A 22,063-nucleotide genomic window follows, 5' to 3' on the forward strand; every position below is an offset into this window, starting at 1 on the left:
TGCTCAGAAACCAAGCAAACAAAGAGTGGAGTGAAATTCTTAAAGTGTTGAGAGGGGAAAAAGCCACAAACCTAGAATTCTGTACCCCGTGGAATTATCCTTCAAAAGGGAAGGAGATATAAAGACTTTCTCAGACAAACAAAAATTGAGGGAATTTGTTGTCAGTAGATCTGCCTTGTAAGAAATGCTAAAAGAAGTTCTTTAGAGAGAAGAAAAATGATATAGGTCAAATGCTCATGTCTAATAAAGAAAGGCAGACCATTGAAGAAGCAATAAGTAAAGGTAAAATTAAAACTTTTATTTTTCTTATTCATTGATCTAACATGAGTTTGTTCAAAATAATAATAGCAACAATATAGTTAATTATGTATGTTTATGTATATATCATGCATATATACATTCTTATGTATCTTTACATATAAATGAAATGAATAATAACAGTGGTACAAGGGATGGGGGAGAGGAATTAAGATTATTTTATTATTCTAAGATACTCTTACTCTCTGTGAAGCTGTATAATGTTATTTGAAAGTAGACTTGAGTTCATCAAATGTATATGGCAAACTCTAGGACAACCACTAAAAATAATTTTAAAAGTATAACAGACACACTAAGGAGAGAAAATGGAATCATCTAAAATGTTCAAATAAAACCACAAGAGGCAGAAAAAGAGAAGATAAAAATAGGAACAAAGAACAAGGACAACAAATAGAAAACAGTAACAAATAATGATAGATATTAACCTAACTATATCAACAATCACTTGGAATGTCAATGATCTAAATGTACCATGTCACAGTGAATCAAAAACATGACTCAACTTTATGTTGTATATAAGAAACTTACTTTAAATATAAAGAAACATCGAGACTAAAAGTAAATGGATGGAGAAAAATACACCATGCTAACACTAAGAAAGTGGGAGCAGCTATAATAATTTCAGACAACAGTTTTCAAAATAAGGAAAGTTATCCACGACAAAGAGGACCATTACATGAAGATAAAGGACTCAATTTTCTAAGAAAACATAGCAATCCTTAACGTGTATGTGCTTAATAACAGAGCATCAAAATACCTGAGGAAAAACTAATAGAACTGCAAGGAGAAATAGATGAATCCACTATTATAGTTGGAGACATCAACACCTCTCTGACAGAAATGGACAGATCTAGTAGGCAAAAAAATTAGTAAGGACATAACTGAACTCAACACCACCACAGGTCTATATTCCATTGACATCTATAGACTATTTCATCTAACAACAGCAGAATACACATCCTTCTCAAGCTCACATTGAACATTCACCAAGATATACCACATTCTGGGTGATAAAATACATTTTAACAAATTTAAAAGACTAGAAAGCGTACACAATAGAATTAAACTAAAAATCAATAACAGAAAGATAACTGGAAAATCCCCAAATGCATGGAGATTAAATAACACACTTCTAAGTAACACATGAGTCAAGGAAGAAATCTCAAGAGGAATTTTAAAATATTTGAAGTAAATGAAAATAAAAATATAACTTATCAAAACTTGTGGGGTGCAGTGAAAGCAATACTTAGAGGGAAATTTACAGCATTGAATGCATATATTAGAAAAGAAGAAACATCTAAAATCAATAATCTAAGTTTCGACCTTAGGAAACTAGAAAAAGAAAAGCAAATTAAGTGCAAAGTAATCTGGAGAAAATAAATAAAAATTAGAACAGAAATCAATGAATGTGAAAACAGGAAATCAACAGACAAAATCAACAAAACCATAAGCTGGTTCTTTAAAAAGATAAATAAATTCAGTAAGTCTCTAGCCAGGACTAAGAAAAAAAGAGAACAGACACAAATTACTAATATCAGAAATGAAAGAAGGGACATAACTACAGATCTCATGGACATTAAAAGGAATACTATGAACAACTCTATGCCCACAAAATTGATAACCTAGATGAAGTGGACTAAATTCTTGAACGACACAATCTGCCAAAATACACAAGAAGAAATAGGCAATTTGAATAGACCTATATCTATTAAAGAAATTGAATCAATAATTAATAACCTTCCAAAACAGAAAGAACCAGGCCCAGATGGGTTCACTGGTGAATTCTACCACACATTTAAGGAAGAAATTATACCAATTTTCCACAATCTCTTTCAAAAGCTAGAAGCACAAGGAATACTTCCTAACTCATTCTAAGGGGTTGTTGGGAAAATAGGCTAAGAGATGTGAAAGGTTTCAGGAGGACTTTTTTGCAGGGCTTTGCTGTGAAGGAATCTGTGGACATATTAGTTCACAGAACAGAAGCTGCTTCCAACAATGGAGGCATTGTCAGAGGACATTTGCAAAGCAGCGTTTCTTTGCTGCTGGCCATCGCCTTGAGCTTTTTTACAAGGCAGAGGCTCAGTTTGGGTCCTTGGCAGAGAAGCTGATAAAATGCCTGCCCAGCAGATAACGTGCAGCTGGAACTATCCTAGACTTCAAGGCTATTCCTGCTTCACTCTTGACCACATGTCTCTGTGTTTAGAAGAAGTAGATTAGAGTAGTACACAGACTCAGTGTTCTCACTTTATACATTTTATCTTTAATTTGTATGCTCAGCTAGGTCTGTTTCTAACTTCGGGCTTAACATCCTTATCTTAGAAAAATTTTGTAACCATCTATTCTTGTAGACAGAATTAGATAAGGTTCCCCGGGAAATCTCAGAGAATGAACTGTACACATAATTCTTTAACAAAGGACAACTATTTGCTGTAACGATAAATATTGATGTGGGATTTTACTCGGGACCTCACAGCTCACAGGAACGCTGGAGGACCCCTGACTCCTCCATCACTTTAAACTGCACTTTGTCTCCATCTCAGTTATTTCTCCATCTATATTATTTTTCTATTTCTATTATTTCCAAATCTCTTGTGATGATCCTGCCTTGGGACCTGTTTTGCTGGGAGAGTAGCTAACTCCCGGCAAAGGGTCAGCATTACTCTAATACTAAAACCAGACAAAGACATTACAAGAAAAGAAAACTATAGACCAATATCTCTCATAAACATAGATGCAAAAATCCTTAACAAAATACTAGCAAATTGAATCCAACAATGTATAAAAGAATTATATACTGTGACCAAGTGGGATTTATCCCAGGTATGCAAGCCTGGTTCAACATATGAAAAAATCAATTAATGAAATCCATCACATAATTAGGCTAAAGAAAAAAAATAACACAATTATATCAATAGATGTAGAAAAGGAATTTGACAAAATCCAACACCCCTAGTGATAAAAACTCTCAGTAAACTAGGAATAGAGGGGAACTTCTTTGACTTAATAAACAGTATCTACAAATAACCTGCAGCTAAGCATCATACTTAATGGTAGAAGCTTTGCCACTAAGATCAGGAACAAGGCAAAGATGTCCCCTCTCACTACTATTTTTCAACATCATACTTAAAGTCCTAGCTAATGCAATAAAACAAGAAAAGGAAATAAAAGGTATATGGATTAGGAAGGAAGAAATAAAACTGTCTTTGTAGATGACATGATCACCTTTGTGGAAAATCTGAATGAATTGACCAAAAGACTCCTGAAACCAATAAAGAATTATAGCAAGATTGTATTAATAAAATATAAGATTAATATACAAAAAGAATATTATATGCCAGCATCAAACAAGTGGAATTTGAAATTAAAGACACAATACCATTTATATTACCACTCCCCAAAATGAAATACTTAGGCATAAATCTAACAAAATTTGTACAAGATCTATATAAGGAAAACTAGATACTGGCTATGGTAGCTCATGCCTGTACTCCTAGCATTTTGGGAGGCTGAGGTGGGAGGATAGTTTGAGACCAGGAGCTTGAGACCAGCCTGGGCAACATAGTGAGACCCTATCTCTGCAAAAATTAAAAAAATTAGCCAGGAATAGGCACATGCTTGTAGTCTTAACTACTCAGAAGGCTGATATTGGAGGTTCACTTAAGCCCAGGAGTTTGAAGTTGCATTTAACTATGATCATGCCACTGCACTCTAGCCTGGGCAACAGAACGAGACCCTGTCTCAAAAACAAACAAAAAATCAAAACAAAAGGAAAATAGAGTTGTTCTACATTAAAAGAGACTAAAAACCAGGCATGGTAGCTCATGCCTATAATCCCAGCACTTTGGGAGGCTGAGGCAAGAGGATAGCTTGATGCCAGGAATTCAAGACAAGCCTGGGCAACATAGTGAGATCCCATCTCTACAAAAAAATAAAAAGTAAAAAATTAACTGGGTGTGGTGGTGTGTACCTTTAGTCCCAGCTACTTGGGAAGCTGAGGCAGGAGGATTGCCCTGGGTGACAGAGCAATACCCTGTCTCTAGGGAAAAAAAGAGAGGGGGAGAGAGAGAGAACAAAGAGACAGCCAAAAGCAAAGTATAAACTTTCACTGGATCTTGGATTGGACAAAAGTTTATAAAAGACATTTTTAGGAAACAGGAGAAATTTAGATTAGGACTGTATCTTAGGAGATAGGAAATTATTGTTAAATTTAAATTATTGTTAAATTTCTTGAGCTTAAGGGAACTGTAATTTTGTAGGAGAATGTCTTTATTCTCAGGTAATATATGCCGATGTATTTAAGGATGAAATTCTGTGGTGTGTGCATCTGCCTTCAAATGGTTCAGCTAATAAAATGGAGGGGATGGAAGAAGGGAGGGAGGAGAGAGATGTGGATGGAGAGACAGGAAGAAGACAGGAAATGTGGCAAAGTGTTACCAAGTAATGCAGGTTCTAAATGAAGGGTAATCATTACACTATATTCTTTCAACTGTTCTGTAGGTTTGAAACTATTTAAAATGAAAATTTGGAGAAAAAATTAAAAATTAATATGGTAATGCTTAGACACCACCTCAGATTTGTGCAATCAAACTCCAGGGTGGGACCAGGGAATCTATTTTTTAAAAGCACTTGAAATGAGTTGATAATGAGCCATTAGTCCAGAGTCAGGCCTTTGGAAAATGCTGCTAATAGGCAACTTGCCCACATATGTAACGCAGTGCCCTTTGTATCATGCATTTAGTCAACCAGCTCAAAAACCCTGGAGCCATCTTCTATTTCTGCTCCCTCATCTCCCCACCTCCTCAGTGTCAAAGAGTTGCCACTCAAGTCCTGTTGAGTCTACTTTTACCTCCTGAAAACTTCTCGAATCATTCCATTTTTTCCATCCTCCCCCCACTACTACTATAGTCCAGGTCCTCATCTCTTATTTAGGCCCTTCCAAGAGCATCTTAACTATTCTTTCCACTTCCAGGCTCTTGCCCCTTCCCAACCATCCTCCAACCCACTCGGGGTCCCTTTTCAAGTCTAATCACACCGCTCACGTCCAACGAGTTACTACTGCCCAAAAGATAAATTCCAAAGCTCTTCAATATGTGATATTAGACTCTGCACAAGGGCCTCACCTGCCTTAAAGCCTCATGATCCATCCTTCCTGTCCTAGCTTCACATTTATTTAACAGACATACCAATATACCTGTGCACATATTATTCCCTTCTTCCTCTCCTCTACCTGGAAAACTCCTCCTCTTTCAATGTTCATTCCTACATGCTCATTCTGATATGTTTGTTCTTCTGTGATGTTTCCATTCCAAATGTAGGCTGAAGAGTTCACTGGATATTCAAATTAGACATCAACTTTTGTTTCTAAGAAGAAACTTCACTGATCTAAATAGATTCAGTTTTGAGAATCATCACATTGCCCCTAAATTGACAGAAAATGTGTCCTGTAAAACTGTTTTTGCTACCTCGTGTCTTTTTCCTATCTTTAAATCTGCCCACAACAAAGGATTTGAATGTACATTCTTCCTAATAAGATATATGAATGGACAACGGCACATGAAAAGATGCTCAACATCATTAGTCATTAGGTAAATGCAAATTAAAACCTCAACGAGATATCACTTAACTTCTTTTAGGATGGCTATTATTAAAAAAACAACAATAAATGGAAAATATCAAGTGTTGGTGAAGATGCAGAGAAATTGGAACCTTTGTAGGCCGCTATGGAAATGTTTGGCAGCTCCTCAAAATCCTACCATATGACTCATCAACTTCACTTCTAGATATATACTCAGAGGAATTAGAAGCAGGACTCAGATACTTTTACACCAATGGCCATTATTCCCAATGGCCAAAAGGTGGAAAACGCAAATGTCCATCAACAAATGAGTAGATAGACAAAGTGTGCTATATACACACACAATGGAATATTATTCAGCCAGCAAAAGGAAGGAAATTCTGGTACATGCTACAACATAGATGAACCTTGAAAACATTATGCTAAGTGAAATAGGACAGATTAAAAGGACAGATACCGTATGATTCCACTTATATCAGGTACCTAGAATAGGCACATTCATAGAGACAGGAAGTAGATTAGAGGTTACCAGGGACTGGGGGAGAAGGAATGTGGAGTTATTAATGGTTACAGAGTTTCTGTCTGGGGTGATGAAAAAGTTTTGGAAATAGTGGTGATTATTGCAGAACATTGTGAACAATTCATGTCAATGAATTTTACACCTGTAATTGCTAAAATGGTAGGTTTTGTGTTATGCAGTGTACTTGTATCACAATTTGAAAACATTAATAATGTAATATACCAAATACCATTGAATTATACATGTTAAATGGGTGAATTCCTAGCATGTGAATTATATCTCAATAAAGCTGTTCAGAACTATTCACAAAATGTCAAAATCCTTACCTTTTTAAGTGAAAAATAATTATTTTTGGTGCTTTGGAAATACTGGCCCTCACAGCTGTTTCTTGCTTGGTTTCACAAAAGGAGCAACGAATCTGGTTGTTCCAGGTCAGCGTGTCTTGTTGGAAAAAACACTGGAGACAGTCCTGTTGAGGAAAAAAAGCATTTGGTGACCAAACTGGATCAATTGCAACCTGGGGTTTCTGTTTATATTAGAACTTTGAAAGAGTTATGGAAATGTCATCAAAGTCTCAAAGTCAACAAGTCCAGGATATAGCAGTGTTGCAAACTGCAGCCCGGACAGCTATGAAATCTACCTAGCAAAGGAGGTGCTTCTTTTTCACCTAGTTACAGAACTATATCTGAGTGCCTACCTCACTGATAATTCATGAATCAGCTTTTTAACATTTCTGGTTTATTTCAAAATAGTACTGACTTTGCAATTTTCACTAATGAAGTCAGGCAGCTGTCTTATGTTATTCATCTCATCACTGAAGTGATCTGATGACTGAAAAATAACCATATCTCAGGGTTTTGGGGTAACCCATAATAAAGACAGCAGAACAGAAATAAATTAGACCTCATATCTGCAGGAGATATCCTCGGTGTGGCCAGGCCCCTGGTTTTGCAAAGCATTAACGTAAAGAGGAAGGTAAGCACAGATTTTGTTTTCAGTAGACCTGCCAGCACCTCACTTAAAGAGTGCTTGGGATTCCTTTTCTAGCAATTTTTGGCAGTATGATCTGAGAACAAAGACTGATGCTGGATAGGTAGTAGGAGTCTGTTATCCAGTTCTGGTATGTGAAAACTTTAAGCAATAGATATGCTTTCATAATTTAGAGAGAAAAATATAAATGTGTATAATTCTGCAAGAAAACTTACGGCTGCCTGCCTTCTACTGCCAGCCACCCCATACCCACACCCCGTCTTACAGATTCACTTCTGGCATCATGGTAAAGAAAATTAGAGAGGTAAACTAAGGCACTAGATTCCATTCTCTTCCCAAAACATTTCACGGTTTTAGTCTAAAATATAAGAGCTCAAGACTAAGAATCAGAATCTTTTATATCTAATTCCCAGTCTGAGCCTACAGACCTTTGGGGTGAGGAAGGGCCATGAAGATTTTGCCAGAAATTATAAATTCCTTACATGCAGCAAGTCATCTCAAATAGACTGAATAAACCCCACACATATTTCTGATTTTACAGTAAGGCTGTTTTGTTGGGTACGTTTAGAAATACAACTGAACTCAGTAATTTTTGGTCAGTATGTTGCTTTTTTAAAAAATTCTGTCATCATGAACTTCCCTTTTATAAAGCAGTCGGGTGAGTCCTCTCATACGAAAAATAATGTAGGAAACAACCCTGAGAAAATCCCGGGCTGAGAGTAGAGCAGGACAAAGATATCCAGGCGTAGAGAATCCCTACCTGAAGGGAACATTCACATTCGGATGGAATGGGGAGCGACAGGACGGTGAAGACTTCGTTTTTGTAGGTGCAGTTCTCACACTTTAAACATACGATGCTATAATTGAGCTGCCCTTCAAATAGCTGAGTGATGATGGACGTCTCATTGGCGATCATCTTCCTGCTGCATCTCTGAGTAGATCTTTTTTCATATGATCTTCTTCGGTGGTACTGAAACAAGGAACAAATTCCCCCCAAATCAACTACTGGTTATCAAAAAAAAAAATTTTAATAGAATGACCGGGTTTTTTTTCCATCAGAATGATACACTGCTAGCACTCTGGGAGGCCAAGGCGGGAGGATTGCTTGAGCTCAGGAATTCGAGACCAGCCTGAGCAAGAGCTCTGGTCTGAGACCCACACTCCCTGAAGATACATCCTTGACTTTCAGGCAAATATCCTCGTGTTAATGTTACCTCACTGCGTACCTAGTATCCAGGACATGGCCAGCATAAAGATCACAAGCTGTAGCCATTAATCATTTGCAATCTTCAGTTCCATTTTCACTTTTAATAATAACAAGATATTCATGGCAGTACTTTTTTTAGCCAGAGAAGAAGGTGGTGGTGAGTAAAAATCATTTATGTCCTCATCTGCAGCCAACCCAAAATAAATAGCATTCTGGTTCCCAAGACCAAACCAGGAATTAGGGGCATTATATTACTGTCAGGGTGGACGACCTTGGCCACAAAGAGTGTGCTGAAAGAAACAAGCAAGGTGGAACGGTGGGCACAGCTCCAAATGAGAGCCAGCTGTGCAGCTCATACAGCTTCCAAATATATATTCTCCTGCGACTCTAAAATCACTGAAAATTCAGGGTGTGCTCCGGAAATGCTGTTCCCGAGGATAAGCTAGATTCAAACCAGGCCATAAACAATGCCAGTGAAATCAGGCTGCCTTGGCAATTTAAGATTTGCTCTTTTTAAAAAGTATTTTCTATAAACTGAAGGAGAAAAGGGTAGGGAATGTAACTGGAAGGGACTGGAGGGAGGAAAGATGGGATGCCTGTATTTTACCTCTACATCTGCCTGCAAGACCCAAAGCTAGCTCAACCGCTTACTTACCCTCTTCCCAGGAAACACTGGCTCCAGGAACCTACATCATCGTCACAGGCTGTCAGCTTATGGGGCCATGGACATGTGTTTTACCAGAGTTAGGGTGTCATCATTCCTCAGCTTCACTTACCAAGGGAAATATCTGAATTATCAGAAATCACACATGATACATACTCTCAAAAAGTTCTTACTGTATTTATTGCCTGGATCCAAAACCAAGTGGTTTCTGATAGCAGTGTATCATTCTTATTTTTTTTTTTGAGACAGAGTCTCTCTCTCTTGCCCGAGCTAGAGTGCGGTGGCGTCAGCCTAGCTCACAGCAACCTCAAACTCCTGGGCTCAAGCGATCCTCCTGCCTCAGCCTCCTGAGTAGCTGGGACTACAGGCATGTGCCACCATGTCAGCTAATTTTTTTCTATATGTATTTTTAGCTGTCCAGATCATTTCTTTATATTTTTAGTAGAGACGGGGTCTCGCTCTTGCTCAGGCTGGTCTTGAACTCCTGACCTGGAGCAATCCTCCCACCTCCCAGAGTGCTAGGATTACAGGCATGAGCCACTGCGCCCGGCTGATTTCTTGCTTAATCAACTGTATGTCCTAATCCAATGAAGAACTTAGGTTAGGCATGTGTGATATGAAGATGAAACTTCACAGCACGTAGATCTATCCCTTAATCTAATACCAAGCTTCATATTTTCATGGATTTGTAGGTGCCAAGAAAATTTAAGTTGTAAATTTCTATATCTTATTTCTCAGGAGGAATATATTTTTTATTTTAAAGAAGTGATTTCCACTTTTAAAAAGTAGTCCACGCAGATTTTATTTGTAAAGGGAACTAGACGAGTGGTTCCCACACCCGGCTGACCACTGCAAATGCCATGTGAGCTTCCTCAGAAGACAGCCCGCAGACAGTCTATAATAATTCACTAATACTGCAGTAAGTGCCTTAAAATGTGGGTTATAAAATCTTCCCAGGTGATTCTGATGATAAGTAAGTTTGGTAAATACAGTTATACATTTCGATACTAATTTGAATGTTCTCATTGTACCTCCAACACCTAGCACAGCACTTGGCAGAGAGTAGGCTATTGACTGAATGAATGAAAGAATGAGAAATGGAAGTTGCTGCTAAAGCTGTAGGCCTGATTTTAAAGTCATTAATTCTACTTACCTTTTTCAGAGCCTCATGTAGTTCATTTAGGACATAAATCAAGAACTCCTGAGCATCTTGTTGTGTCTTTTTCATAAATGCTGGGTAGAGGTTGCCAAGAGCTGACCGAAATATTTCTGGTGAGACGCAGTCCGAGTCTCCAAGCCACATGTCTGTCATCAGGTAGGCGAAAGCAGTGGCCACCTCACTGCAATCCCTTGGAAGAAGGAAGGGGCATGTTTCTGGCTGATTTAATGACAGGAAGGCACCTAATCACTCGAGCATGGGGAATTTGTCCAAAGATGGAGCTTCATTCATGTCTTGGTTGTCCTTCCCACTTTACCTGCCCTAGATACGTTATCTGGGGAGCTGCGCCTTTGCCGACTTGTTTAGTCCTTAACGGGGTCTCCAGAGGGTTCCTCCCCCAACCTCACTGGGAGGGAACTGGGGGTGGAGGTGGGGCAGCAGGGACTGGAAATGGCCTTACTTTTGAAGAGCGGTAATGTACTTTCCGGAGAGGAAGTACTCCACCAGCGGCGAGACGCTACAGAGACACTGTAAGATGGCATTCATGTAGCACGTGTTGCCCAAGTTCCGCAGGCCGGTCACACCCTGGAAGGGGGGCTGCTTCTCGTCAGACTCGTTAACTGGAAGGCTGTCATAGTAATCTGTGCACTCTGCACTGTGTTGGTGCCACGGAGAAAGAAAGAAAGAATTTTGAGGGAACAAAATATGCGCAGATGACAATAAGCCCCTCTCAATCTCTTGAAATAAAGAAGAGTTTTAAATAAGATTTCTCTCAGATACGTTGCATACCAAGAACAGAAGTATTGGAACTGGAAGTCTAAAAGCAGTCCAGAATGCTGAACAAAGCCAAATAAGACAGATAAAATGTCTTCCCAAAGCCAAAGCCAGACAACTGAAAATATCAGCTTTTCAGAGTCCTAGAATTGCTTGGCTAAAAATGTAAACTTTCCCCTAGATACCAAAGCTTTTCCTTTTTTGTTGGGTAATTAAATTATTATCAGTAGTAATAATAATGACAGTAGATGATCATTAATAACAACAATAGCTATCATGTATTGAGCCTGGCACTGTGTTAAGTACTTAACATGTATTCTCCCATTAAATTATTTCAACAATTTTATGGGGAAGGAACACTTACTTTTAAATCCCATTTTACAGATGAAATATCAGGTTTAAGTGGTTTAGTCATACCATGGGCAAATACAGTGGGAGGATCACTTGAGCTCAGGAGTTCAAGACCAGCCTGAGCAAGAGTGAGACCCTGTCTCTACAAAAAAATACAAAAATCAGCCGGGTGTGGTAGCAGGCACCAGGAGTCCCAGCTACTCGGGAGGCTGAGGCAGGAGGATTGCTTGAGCCCAGGAGTTTGAGGTTGCTGTGAGCTAGGCTGATGCCACGGCACTCACTCTAGCCCAGGCAACAAAGCAAGACTCTGTCTCAAAACAAACAAATCCCAAATTTAAAGTGAGTGATCTAGTATGTCCTTCACAGTAAGCTACAGAATTAGTGTTCACGTGAGTTGGCCAGACGTGCACAGAGAACACTGAGGACTCCCTAGGAGGCCTCCTCTCCCCACACAGAGCTTCCATTTATAATTTCTCATATTGTGCCAGGCAGCCCAGTATCTTTGTCCTTTATGATTTTTCTTTCTTTGTGCTGTATCTAAAATTGGGACTCCATGAAACAGCTATTAGGTCGTTAAATATGAAATGTCCGATTTCAAATCAAAAGTTTATTATATCTCAAACAAGAAGCAGTACAATTAATCAAAGTAGGCGCTTAAACTATCGACACAGTTTTGCCATCTTAACGGTGACTTGTTTATGCCAGCAACAAAGAAGCCTGCAGAGCAAGTAGTGATGAAATTGTGAAAGGCGTTTTCCACAGCTTGTTGAGAATTGAATATTTTTCCTTGCAAGAAGTGGTCCAAAGCCTGGAAGAAGTGGTAGTCAGTTGGTGCAAAGTCTGGTGAATATAGTGGATGACAGAGAGTTTCCAAGTCCAGCCTCTGTAGTTTCAGCAGCGTTGTTTGTGCGACATGTGGTCGAGCATTGTCTTGCAAGAGGATTGGCCTGTCTCTTTTGACCAGTGTCAGCTGCTTCATTGCAAGCATCCTCATCATTTCATCCAATTGGTTGCAGTAGACATCCGCTGTGATCGATTAACTAGGTTTCATGAAGCTGTAGTGGATAACACCAGTGCTGGACCACCAAACAGACACCATTAGCTGTATTTAATGAATATTTGGTTTTGGATTGTGTTTTGGCACTTCATCTTTATCCAACCATTGTGCTGAACGCTTGCAATTGTCAAAAATAATCCATTTTTCATCACATGTAACAATGTGTGGTTCACCTTTATGTTGTGACAGCAAAGAAAGGCAAGCTTCAAGATGATTTCTCTTCTGACGCTCAGTTAGTTCATGCTGAACCCATCTATCCAGCTTCTTTACCTTGCCAATTTGTTTCAAATCGTCCAATATTGTTGGAATAGTAACGTCAAACCTTGCTGCTAATTCATGCATAGGTTGAGATGAATTCGCTTCCACCACAGCTTTCAGCTCATCAATATCCATTTTGGTCTGAGGTCACCCACATGGCTCATTTTCAAGATTAAAATCACCAGAATGGAACTTCTCAAAGCATCGATGTACTATATATTCATTAGCCACATCCTTCATTGATATTTTGAGCTGTCTGCGCTGCACTGGTTCCACAACGGAACTCATATTAGAAAATAATTTGAGGCCGGGCGCAGTGGCTCACGCCTGTAATCCTAGCTCTGGGAGGCCGAGGTGGGTGGATCGCTCGAGGTCAGGAGTTCGAGACCAGCCTGAGCAAGAGTGAGACCCCGTCTCTACTAAAAATAGAAAGAAATTATCTGGCCAACTAAAAATATACATACAAAAAAAAATTAGCCGGGCATGGTGGCTCATGCCTGTAGTCCCAGCTACTCGGGAGGCTGAGGCAGTAGGATCGCTTAAGCCCAGGAGTCTGAGGTTGCTGTGAGCTAGGCTGATGCCACGGCACTCACTCTAGCCCGGGCAACAAAGTGAGACTCTGTCTCAAAAAAAAAAAAAAAAAAGAAAATAACTTGAATTTATAACTTATCCATGGTTTCACAAAAATTGCTCTAAAAAAATTTGAAAGATAATCACAAGCCAAATCATATGTTTGAAAGAATAAGATGTACCTTCACAATAAAAATAAAACAAGAAATGTCAGAGTGAAATGTCAGCGATATCAACTGTCTTAATACTGAAGGAAATCGAACATTGCATACTTAATAATCTAAGGTTGTCTCAGTATATCTACTTACAGATATGTCAGTTTGAAAAGTGTTCCCTGTTACATGAATGGCCATTTTCACTTTTACTTACTGATGTCGTTGGGAGGCCCTGGACTGTCACTCTTTAGGAAGTACATGTATCTATTGCTGAGATATTAGATAATATCTTCCCTTCCTTTTGCGGACCTCCCATGGGTCAAACCTGGGAGAACCCCTCCAAATGCAGCATGTACCCCCTAAATCCTTTGAGCATGGCTCTCCCCCACCACTGATCTTATCTAGAAAGCTGTAGTAGGAAAAGGCTCACAGGACATAGTAGATACCGAAGTCATCTGCAGGGAAAGACCGTTGAGAAGTCATTTTAATGGAACCACGTTGGACTTTCACTTCTATTCAGGAGCAACATTTAATCCTTTTAACTTCATTTCTCCAAGCCTGTTAACGCTGGCTTTTTGTTTTAAACAATTTATATGCTCCTCCCCACTTCCAGCAGCTGCGAACTGATTTTCACGTGTATCAGGCACCATTCCAACTTGGAATTTTCCATACATCATAATCCTTTCCATTCGCTCTCAAGATTCTAGCATGTTGCCATTAGATACGGTTACTTGGTTGTTGGAAATGCTTTAAAAAGATTAGGTTTCGGAGAATGAATTGCACACGTAACCACTCTTCCTCCATCAGTCAATTTCTCTTGTGTATGTATTATACATTACACACGTCCACACATGTGCACAAAAGATTTACCTCCACTGAGTTAGTAGACACTATGGCAACCCTGCTTGCTCTGGGCACTCGTCACCCCTCCCAGTGACTGCACAACTCCTAGGACCCCTGAGAGAATGTTTCTCGCCTGAGGAGGGAGGCAGATGGATTTTGCTGCTTCCAAAATGCACTACATTGGGAAGATAGTTCCTTTCATGGTCATCAACAATCGTCAGAGGGTTGGGGACAGAAACACAGACACTACTAGTGCCACAAAGGGTTTCTTACAGAAAAACTTACAAGCTGAGAAGTAGCAGAGCACATATGAAGATTCTTCACAGAGAGCTGTGCCTAAGAAAGCACTCCAGTAGAAAGGGAACCTTACCCTCAGAACTATTTAGGTGAAAATGGGGTCAGAGAATACGTATACCCATGTAACAGTAGAAGCAGCCTGGTTGAGGAAGTGTTTGTGTTAGAAATGGGAGCCTCTGGAGCTCCAGAGCCGATGCCAGCCTGCTCTTCCTTTGAGCTAACTCAGATCTGTAGAGCCGGCTAAGCCACTCAAGGGAGTAGGTAAAGAGCCTTTAGGGCCTATTCGAATTGCCTTTTCTCAACTCTGCAGCAAGAAAAATGAACGAGGTAATAAAAGACTAAACTCTTCAAAAATGTCACTGTCAGGAAAGATAAAGAAGGCTGAGAATGATTTGAGATTATAAAGAAACTAGAGAAACAGTACAATTAAATGCATTCCTTAATCACTGATTGGATCAGAAAAATTGCTATAAAGAACATTAGAACAATTTATAAAATATATATGAATTATATTATATATATCAATATTTATACGTATCAATGTTGAATCTTCTGAATTTGATAAAATTGTACAAGAGAATGCAATTGTTCTTAGGAAACACACACTGAAGTTTTTAGGAGTAAAGGGACATGATATATGCACCTGGTTTTCAAATGGTTCAGGAAACACGTAGAGACACAGGGAAGGAAGGGAAGGGGGAGTGAGAAAACAAATGCTATAAAGCAAATGCAGCCAAATGTCAGCAATTGGTGAATCTGAGTGAAGGTATACCGGAGTTCTTTGGTTTTTTTTTTTTTTTTTTGGACTGTCCTAAATTGTTTATTAGGTATGAATTTCCCAACCATTACTTACATCAGCGGTAACGGTGGAGCTGGAGAGTGTTGTACCTTCTCCAAGCTGCATGGTGAGAACCACCAATAGTGTGGTGGAACTTACGGCCTGCAGATGTCAGCCCACGCATCTCCCTGTGCTTGTGGACCGGCTTGGTGATGCACTGGGTGTCAGGATTTCTTCTGATAGCTTTATAGGATGGATCGAGGATAACCTCAAAAAATCTGTACATGGAATCTTCACCAACCCAGTAAGAACTCAGGACTCTTAGAGCCCCACAGTGGCGTCCAGCTCAATACTGGGCAACGGACTGAAGGCTTCGAGCAAACTTTAGCTGGTTAACACCATGATGGACAGGCTTGCCATAGGCTGCACCCTTAAGAACTGGGCGTTTGCAGCCACCATGGCGCACATGAATCCTATATATGACATAACCTTGCTTGGCCTTGTATCCCAGTCTGCACACTTTATCTGGCTGGGTGGGGCCGGGAGCCCTGTGGAGCACAGAGAGCTGGTGGTATTGCCAGCAGTGGACCCTCAGAAGAAAGTGCATCACATCAGACTGCTTCTTCCTCCATAGGTCCTGGATGTACTTGCACACGCCCATCTTGGCATACCTGATGGCTGCTGCCAGACGAAACGCTACCAGAGTTCTTTGAAGTATTCCTGCAATTCTTCTGCAAGTTTGAAATTATTTCAAACTAAAATATTAAAAAACAAGCACTTTGGGAGCCCAAGAAGGGAGGATTGCTTGAGGCCAGGAGTTCGAGACCAGCCTGGGCAGTAACGAGACCCCGTCTCTACAAAAACTAAAAAACTAGCTGGGTGTGGTGGCACGCGCCTGTAGTCCCAGCTACTCAAGAGGCTGAGGGAAGAGGATCACTTGAGCTCAGGAGTTGGAGGTTGCAGTGAGCTATGATGATTCCAGCTCACTCTAGCCCAAGCAACAGAGCAAAAAAAAAAAAAAGAATGTAGTAGATACATTTGCTAACATGGATTTCCTCTCCAAGACATATTACTGGTAAGTCAAAAAAGTAAGGTGCTGAAGAGTCCATTATATGCAGCCCACTTATGTCCAAATGGTTAAAAAAAAAAAATATATATATATATATATGTTGAGGCTACACAGACATCAATAATCATTCTTTGGCACTTGGATAAGGGATCCTGGCTATTAGAGGTACCATCTCTTGCAGCTATTTGATATTTGTGGTGTATTTACAGAGGTGTCTCTGGAAGTCAACTCAGTGGTGCTCCGCAGGACTTAAATCCTGCAACCCTCCTCCCTCTGTTAGCAAAGCATTCCCAAGTTCTTCAGTTTCTCCTAATCAATAGAGTCTTTTTAAAATTTCATGTTTGATGCCGGTAGGTAAAAATACAATTAATCGTCATATGTTGATCTTCTACCCTGGAACCTTTTTAACTTTACTTATGTCTAATTTTTGTGTAGGTTCTTTGCATTTCCTACAAACACATTCAAGTTATTTGCAACAAAATCAGTTTAATTTTTTTCATTCTCTTACGTCTTTTCTTACCTATGTAATAACTCGCTAGGACCTCCAGTAAAATGGTTGAATGGAAGTGGGGATAGTAGGTATCCTTAGTGTATTCCCTAACTCAGAGAAAAAGCTTTGGGTAATTCACCATTAAGTATGATGTTTGCAGGCATAGTTTTTTGAGGGTTATAATCATAAATGGATGGTGGGATCAGATTTTTCTATATTTATTGAGGTAATCATGAGATTTTTCTTCACTATTGATTATTGATGATGGTCACATATTAAACCAATCTTCTTCAGATAAACCCATCTTGGGTATGTGGTATCATTTTCATGAATTGTTGGATTCTATTTGCTAATCTTTTTGTCCACGGTTTGTATCTATATTCATGAGTGAGATGACCTATGTGTTAATGTTGTAACAAATTACCACAAATTTAGTTTATTATTATTTTTTTCAGAGACAGGGTGTTGCTTTGTTGCCCAGGCTGGAGTGCAGTGGCACAATCATAGCTCACTGCAACCTCAGACTCCTGGGCTCAAGCGATCTTCCCATCTCAGTCTCCTGAGGAGCTGGGACTACAGGTGCACACCACCATGCCCGGCTAGATTTTTCTATTCTTTTGTAGAGATGGGGTCTCTGTTTCCCAGGCTGGTCTTGAACTCCTGGCCTCAAGCAATCCTCCCACCTTTGCTTCCCAAAGTGCTAGGATTACAGGTGTGAGACACTGCACCTGACCCCCCACATTTATTCTTTTATTTCATCAGTATGGACTCATGAATTCCTGTTTTGTTAAAAGGATTAAATGTTATTTTCATGATTTATTTTCAATGCTCAAGTTGCCCCAAGATTAGCCTGTAGGAGGCCCTTGGAGATGTCTTCTGTATTCATTTGACATGTCCCCATCATTCTTGGAGCACTTCCTTACTTTTCGGCACAGCAGTTCAATACCTTCCAGACTTTCCTTGTACCATTCCTGCCCCAATCCTGGTCAGCTGTTTCTCTAAGAGCCCTGGTTCCTTTTAGTAAAGAATGGTATTTAGGAACCACTATCTGGGAGCTAGCTGGGTATACTCGTTATTACAGCATCGCTGCTTCCAGGCCAGGTCCTCTCAGTAGAAAAACCTAGGGCATAGGGCAGGAAGGGGTAAAAATAAAAGAAATAAAAATAGCTAGGGAATGTTTGCATCCATCCATCCATATGTATATTTCTATAGTTTGAGAACCACGACTTCACACCAATAATTCCAATTCCAAACCTACCTTTCCGGTTTAATTCAGTTTTCTCCCTTTCCATATTTATTTACAATGCCATCTCCAAGAGTGAGACACCTCTTATTGTCCACAATAAATTTCCTTCTTTGATCAACCCCTGTGCATGTCAGTAATCTCCTGTCCCTGCTGCCATCCCATTTCGTAACACACAAACACTATCCTCACCCTGCTTTGCTCTGACACCCCATGCCAGGTCATTGCTGCCACCCAACATGACCGCTTGCCTTGATGGGTCTGAAACCCAATGGGTTTTAGACAAAATTATTAATGAAGATGAAAGAAAAGAAGAAAGGGGTCTGGCTCTTCCTGTTATTTTTTGCTTCTCTCTTTTCAAGGTGGATTACTTCTTTTTTAAACCTCCCCTCCCCTCAGACTATTTTCTTTCCCTTCTCATTGTGTGAAAGTTGTACATTGTTTTTATATTCTTGTTTCCTTTAAATATTTCAAAAATATAAAAGTAATCTATGTTACCTTAATCTATTTGGGTCTACGGTTTGAATAGTAAGGGATACTATATTATCCCAACCCGTTTGGTTTCCAAGCTCTGGATGGTATGTAACGAGTTTGTGTGAAAAAATTACATTAATCTATGTAGTTCCTGACATCACATACTGGAAGTGAGGATAGATAGGGTTACCCACACTTAAAATCACTCTTAAATCGATGTCAAAAACATCTGCAATTTTTCCCAAATAGAAATGAGAGCTTTAGTGTGCTTTTACTACCACCTTCCCTTAATCCTTTTCATAAACATCTTTATTCTAGTTTTTCCCCAAAACATACCATGTTATAGCTATTTGCCAGCAAGCATTTATATTTGTATATTTCATAAACCTTTGCTCACCCACATATTTTCCATTATAATTTGACATTTTACACATGCACTTGTATATATTATAATTGAACACAATTACTTGCATTCTCTTGATGTTTTACTTTTAAATTTGGTACCTGTGGCTACTTTTTACACCCTTTTTCCTAGTTTCATTCTTAAAGGGTTACCAAAAAGTGCCTTCAAATATGTTAACATGTAGTAGACTTAAGCACTTTGATGCACATGACACATACTTACAAATCTCTTAAGTGTGTTCATACTTTTAACTATACTACTAAAGGAAGAACCTACAAGATGACAAATTCCTTTGTGGAGAAAAGCACTCTCAGAATGTTTTCTGTTCTTCATCATGTCCTCCTTTCTTCATTGGAGCTTCCAAGGAAAGAAGGTAGCAAGGAGGGACCTGATATTTTGAGTACCTCTGTGTGCTTGCTGAGTACTTAACTCATTGAACCTTCACAACACCACTCTAAGTACTGTCAGGGAAGTTTGCTCAATAAGCCAAAGTCACTCATGGAGTAAATGGCAGAGTAAGAATCAGAGTCCAAGTCTATCCAGCTCCATTTTGCACTGCAGTGTATACTCCATTGATACTATAAAATGTAATAACCCATAGGATTTATCAGTACTTCATTCCTTTGAATTGAAAGGCCCATTCATTCGATCAGCACTTTCCTTTTTATTGCTAAAAACATCCCATAGGATGGGTATACACATATCCAATGTATACATGGAGAAATGTCTATTCAGATCCTTCCTTAGCCCATTTTTAAATTAGGTTGTCTTTTTTGTTATTGTTGAGTTGTAAGAGTTCTTTGTACAAGTCCCTTATCAGATATATTATTTGCAAAATTCTTCTCCCATTCTGTGGATTCTTTTTCATTGTTAGGGTGTATTTGGAAGCACAAAAATTTTTTATTTTGATGAAATTCAATTTGCCTACTTTTTCTATGGTTGTGTGTGTTGTTGGTGTCCTAAGAAACCATCACCTAATTGAAGGTCACAAAGATTCACCCCCTGCATCTAAGAGTTTTTACAATTTTCATTCTTACATTTAGGTTTGAGATCCATTTTAATTTTTGTATATGATGTGCGGTAGTGGGTCCAACTTCATTCTTTTGCATGTGATATCCAGTTGTTCCAGCATTATTTATTGAAGACTATTCCTTCTCTCATTGTTTTGGCACCCTTGTTAAAAATCAATTGTAAATATGGGGGTGTATTTCTGGACTCTTTACTTCTGTTTTGTCAATCTGTATGCCTATCATAATGTTAAACAGTGCTGTTGACTGTTAGCTGGAGTGCATGGCTTTTCTGAAGAATAACCATTTCCTCTCCCATTCCCACTCATATCCCACCCAAGGGGAATCACGGATTCTAGGAAAGAAACTGTGCTTTAAGGCATGTCCAAAGAGCACAGAAGAAAGGAAAACATATTCCAGAGAGGATCAAAACTTTAGCTTAGAATTTTCCTAAAAAAAGCTCACAGATCATCTGTGGCCTTTAAATACAGATGCCTTGTGTGAAACCCAGCTAGGAAACAATAAGACCAGACATGGTAAATAAGAAGGATCACAAAAATCCCTGCAGTGCAAACACATAATTTTCTGTAAGTAACTACTTGCTCTCTCTTCCATGTGATAAACAGCTATTTATTGGGTACTGTTGCCTTGACTGTCTACTTAAAACGTGTAACACCACATCATCGTGCTCTATCTTCCTCAAGAGAAAGTTTAGTATTGTGTAAAAACATTTTATCATTCATGAATTTTTTTACTGTGTGCCTATCACAAACCAAGTATCATGCAAAGTGCTGGGTGCTACCCACCCAGTGAAAAGTCTTAAGGGTCCCTTCCCTCTGCGAAGTATATAATTTAGTGGGGTAGACAGCTAGATAGTAACTATGAAAGCAACATAGTCTGACTTGAGGGTGGGAAAGGGGGTTAGTTTTATATTTTTCTTTATATTTAAAATTTTTTCTATACACTCCTATACAATCAACATGCATTACTTTAAAAGTAATAATGGCACACACATATCAACAGATTGAAGAGGGCATACTATTAGAGAACATCTGCAGAAGACAATTCCCCATTTTAAGAATTCATTTGGTGAAAGACAGTTTTATTCTTCTCTGTAGGATGAGATTGAGAAGAAAACATTAAAGAGATTAAGCAAATGACACTTTCAGATCATGGGGTAATAATAATGAACTTCAATAATCTAAAGGAAGATAACACTTCTTAGAGATGAGAAATGTGGTTTACAAATAAACTGTTACTTTCCAGAATTAACCCCAAAAGTTAATGGAATAGGTATGTTTCAGTAAAATAACCAGGAAATGGTACAGAAATTATCAATGGGCATTATGCTTGAGAGTCAATATAGCATAGAGCTTAAGAGCACAGATGAAAGCCAGTCAGCCTGGGTTCAAATCCTAGTGTTGCTACTTACTAATTCCAAGAATCTTTAGAAAGTTACTTTACTTCTATAGCACCTTAATTTTCTAATCTGCAAAACAGGACAATAATACCCATTTCATAAGGTTATTATAAGGATGAAACAAGTTAATATAAATATAAGTAAAGTACTTAGAGTAGTGCTTGGCATATATTAAGCACAGTTAGCTACTATTGTCATCCTGTGAAAATAACACAAAATTAGACATCAATAGATAACTGATATCCCCATTTTCTGGCACAAGAAAAGAAAATAAGAGACAGATTTTAAAAAAACAGTAGGAAACCAGTATCAATTTAAATATTATACAGCACAGGAGATTAAAAGGCATAGGTGAACAAATAGTTCATTTAAAAGCACCGATACTCAAAATAAATTGACACTCTGAAAATGTCAGATAATTTTTCAGAATGATTAAACTCA

The 22,063-nt window shown here is 38.8% G+C and overlaps 1 protein-coding gene and 1 pseudogene across 1 annotated transcript in view; both read right to left on the bottom strand.

Moving 5' to 3' along the window:
- The window catches only part of USP50 (ubiquitin specific peptidase 50), a 35,664-nt gene extending 21,439 nt beyond the window's left edge, over window positions 1-14,225 (bottom strand). The window contains exons 1-5 of the mRNA XM_045529134.1: window positions 14,029-14,225; window positions 10,894-11,088; window positions 10,428-10,623; window positions 8,164-8,373; window positions 6,740-6,882 (exon numbers count right to left, since the gene is read on the bottom strand). Of these exons, the coding sequence (XP_045385090.1) occupies window positions 6,740-6,882; window positions 8,164-8,373; window positions 10,428-10,623; window positions 10,894-11,088; window positions 14,029-14,081 (797 nt within the window). The 5' untranslated portion in view covers window positions 14,082-14,225. The remainder of the gene's footprint in view (window positions 1-6,739; window positions 6,883-8,163; window positions 8,374-10,427; window positions 10,624-10,893; window positions 11,089-14,028) is intronic.
- Window positions 14,226-15,592: 1,367 nt separating this feature from the next.
- LOC123622625 lies at window positions 15,593-16,177 on the bottom strand (annotated as a pseudogene).
- Between the last annotated feature and the right edge of the window lie 5,886 nt (window positions 16,178-22,063).

The sequence above is a fragment of the Lemur catta genome, chromosome 1, assembly GCF_020740605.2.
Source record: "Lemur catta isolate mLemCat1 chromosome 1, mLemCat1.pri, whole genome shotgun sequence".
In the NCBI taxonomy this organism is placed as follows: domain Eukaryota; kingdom Metazoa; phylum Chordata; class Mammalia; order Primates; family Lemuridae; genus Lemur; species Lemur catta.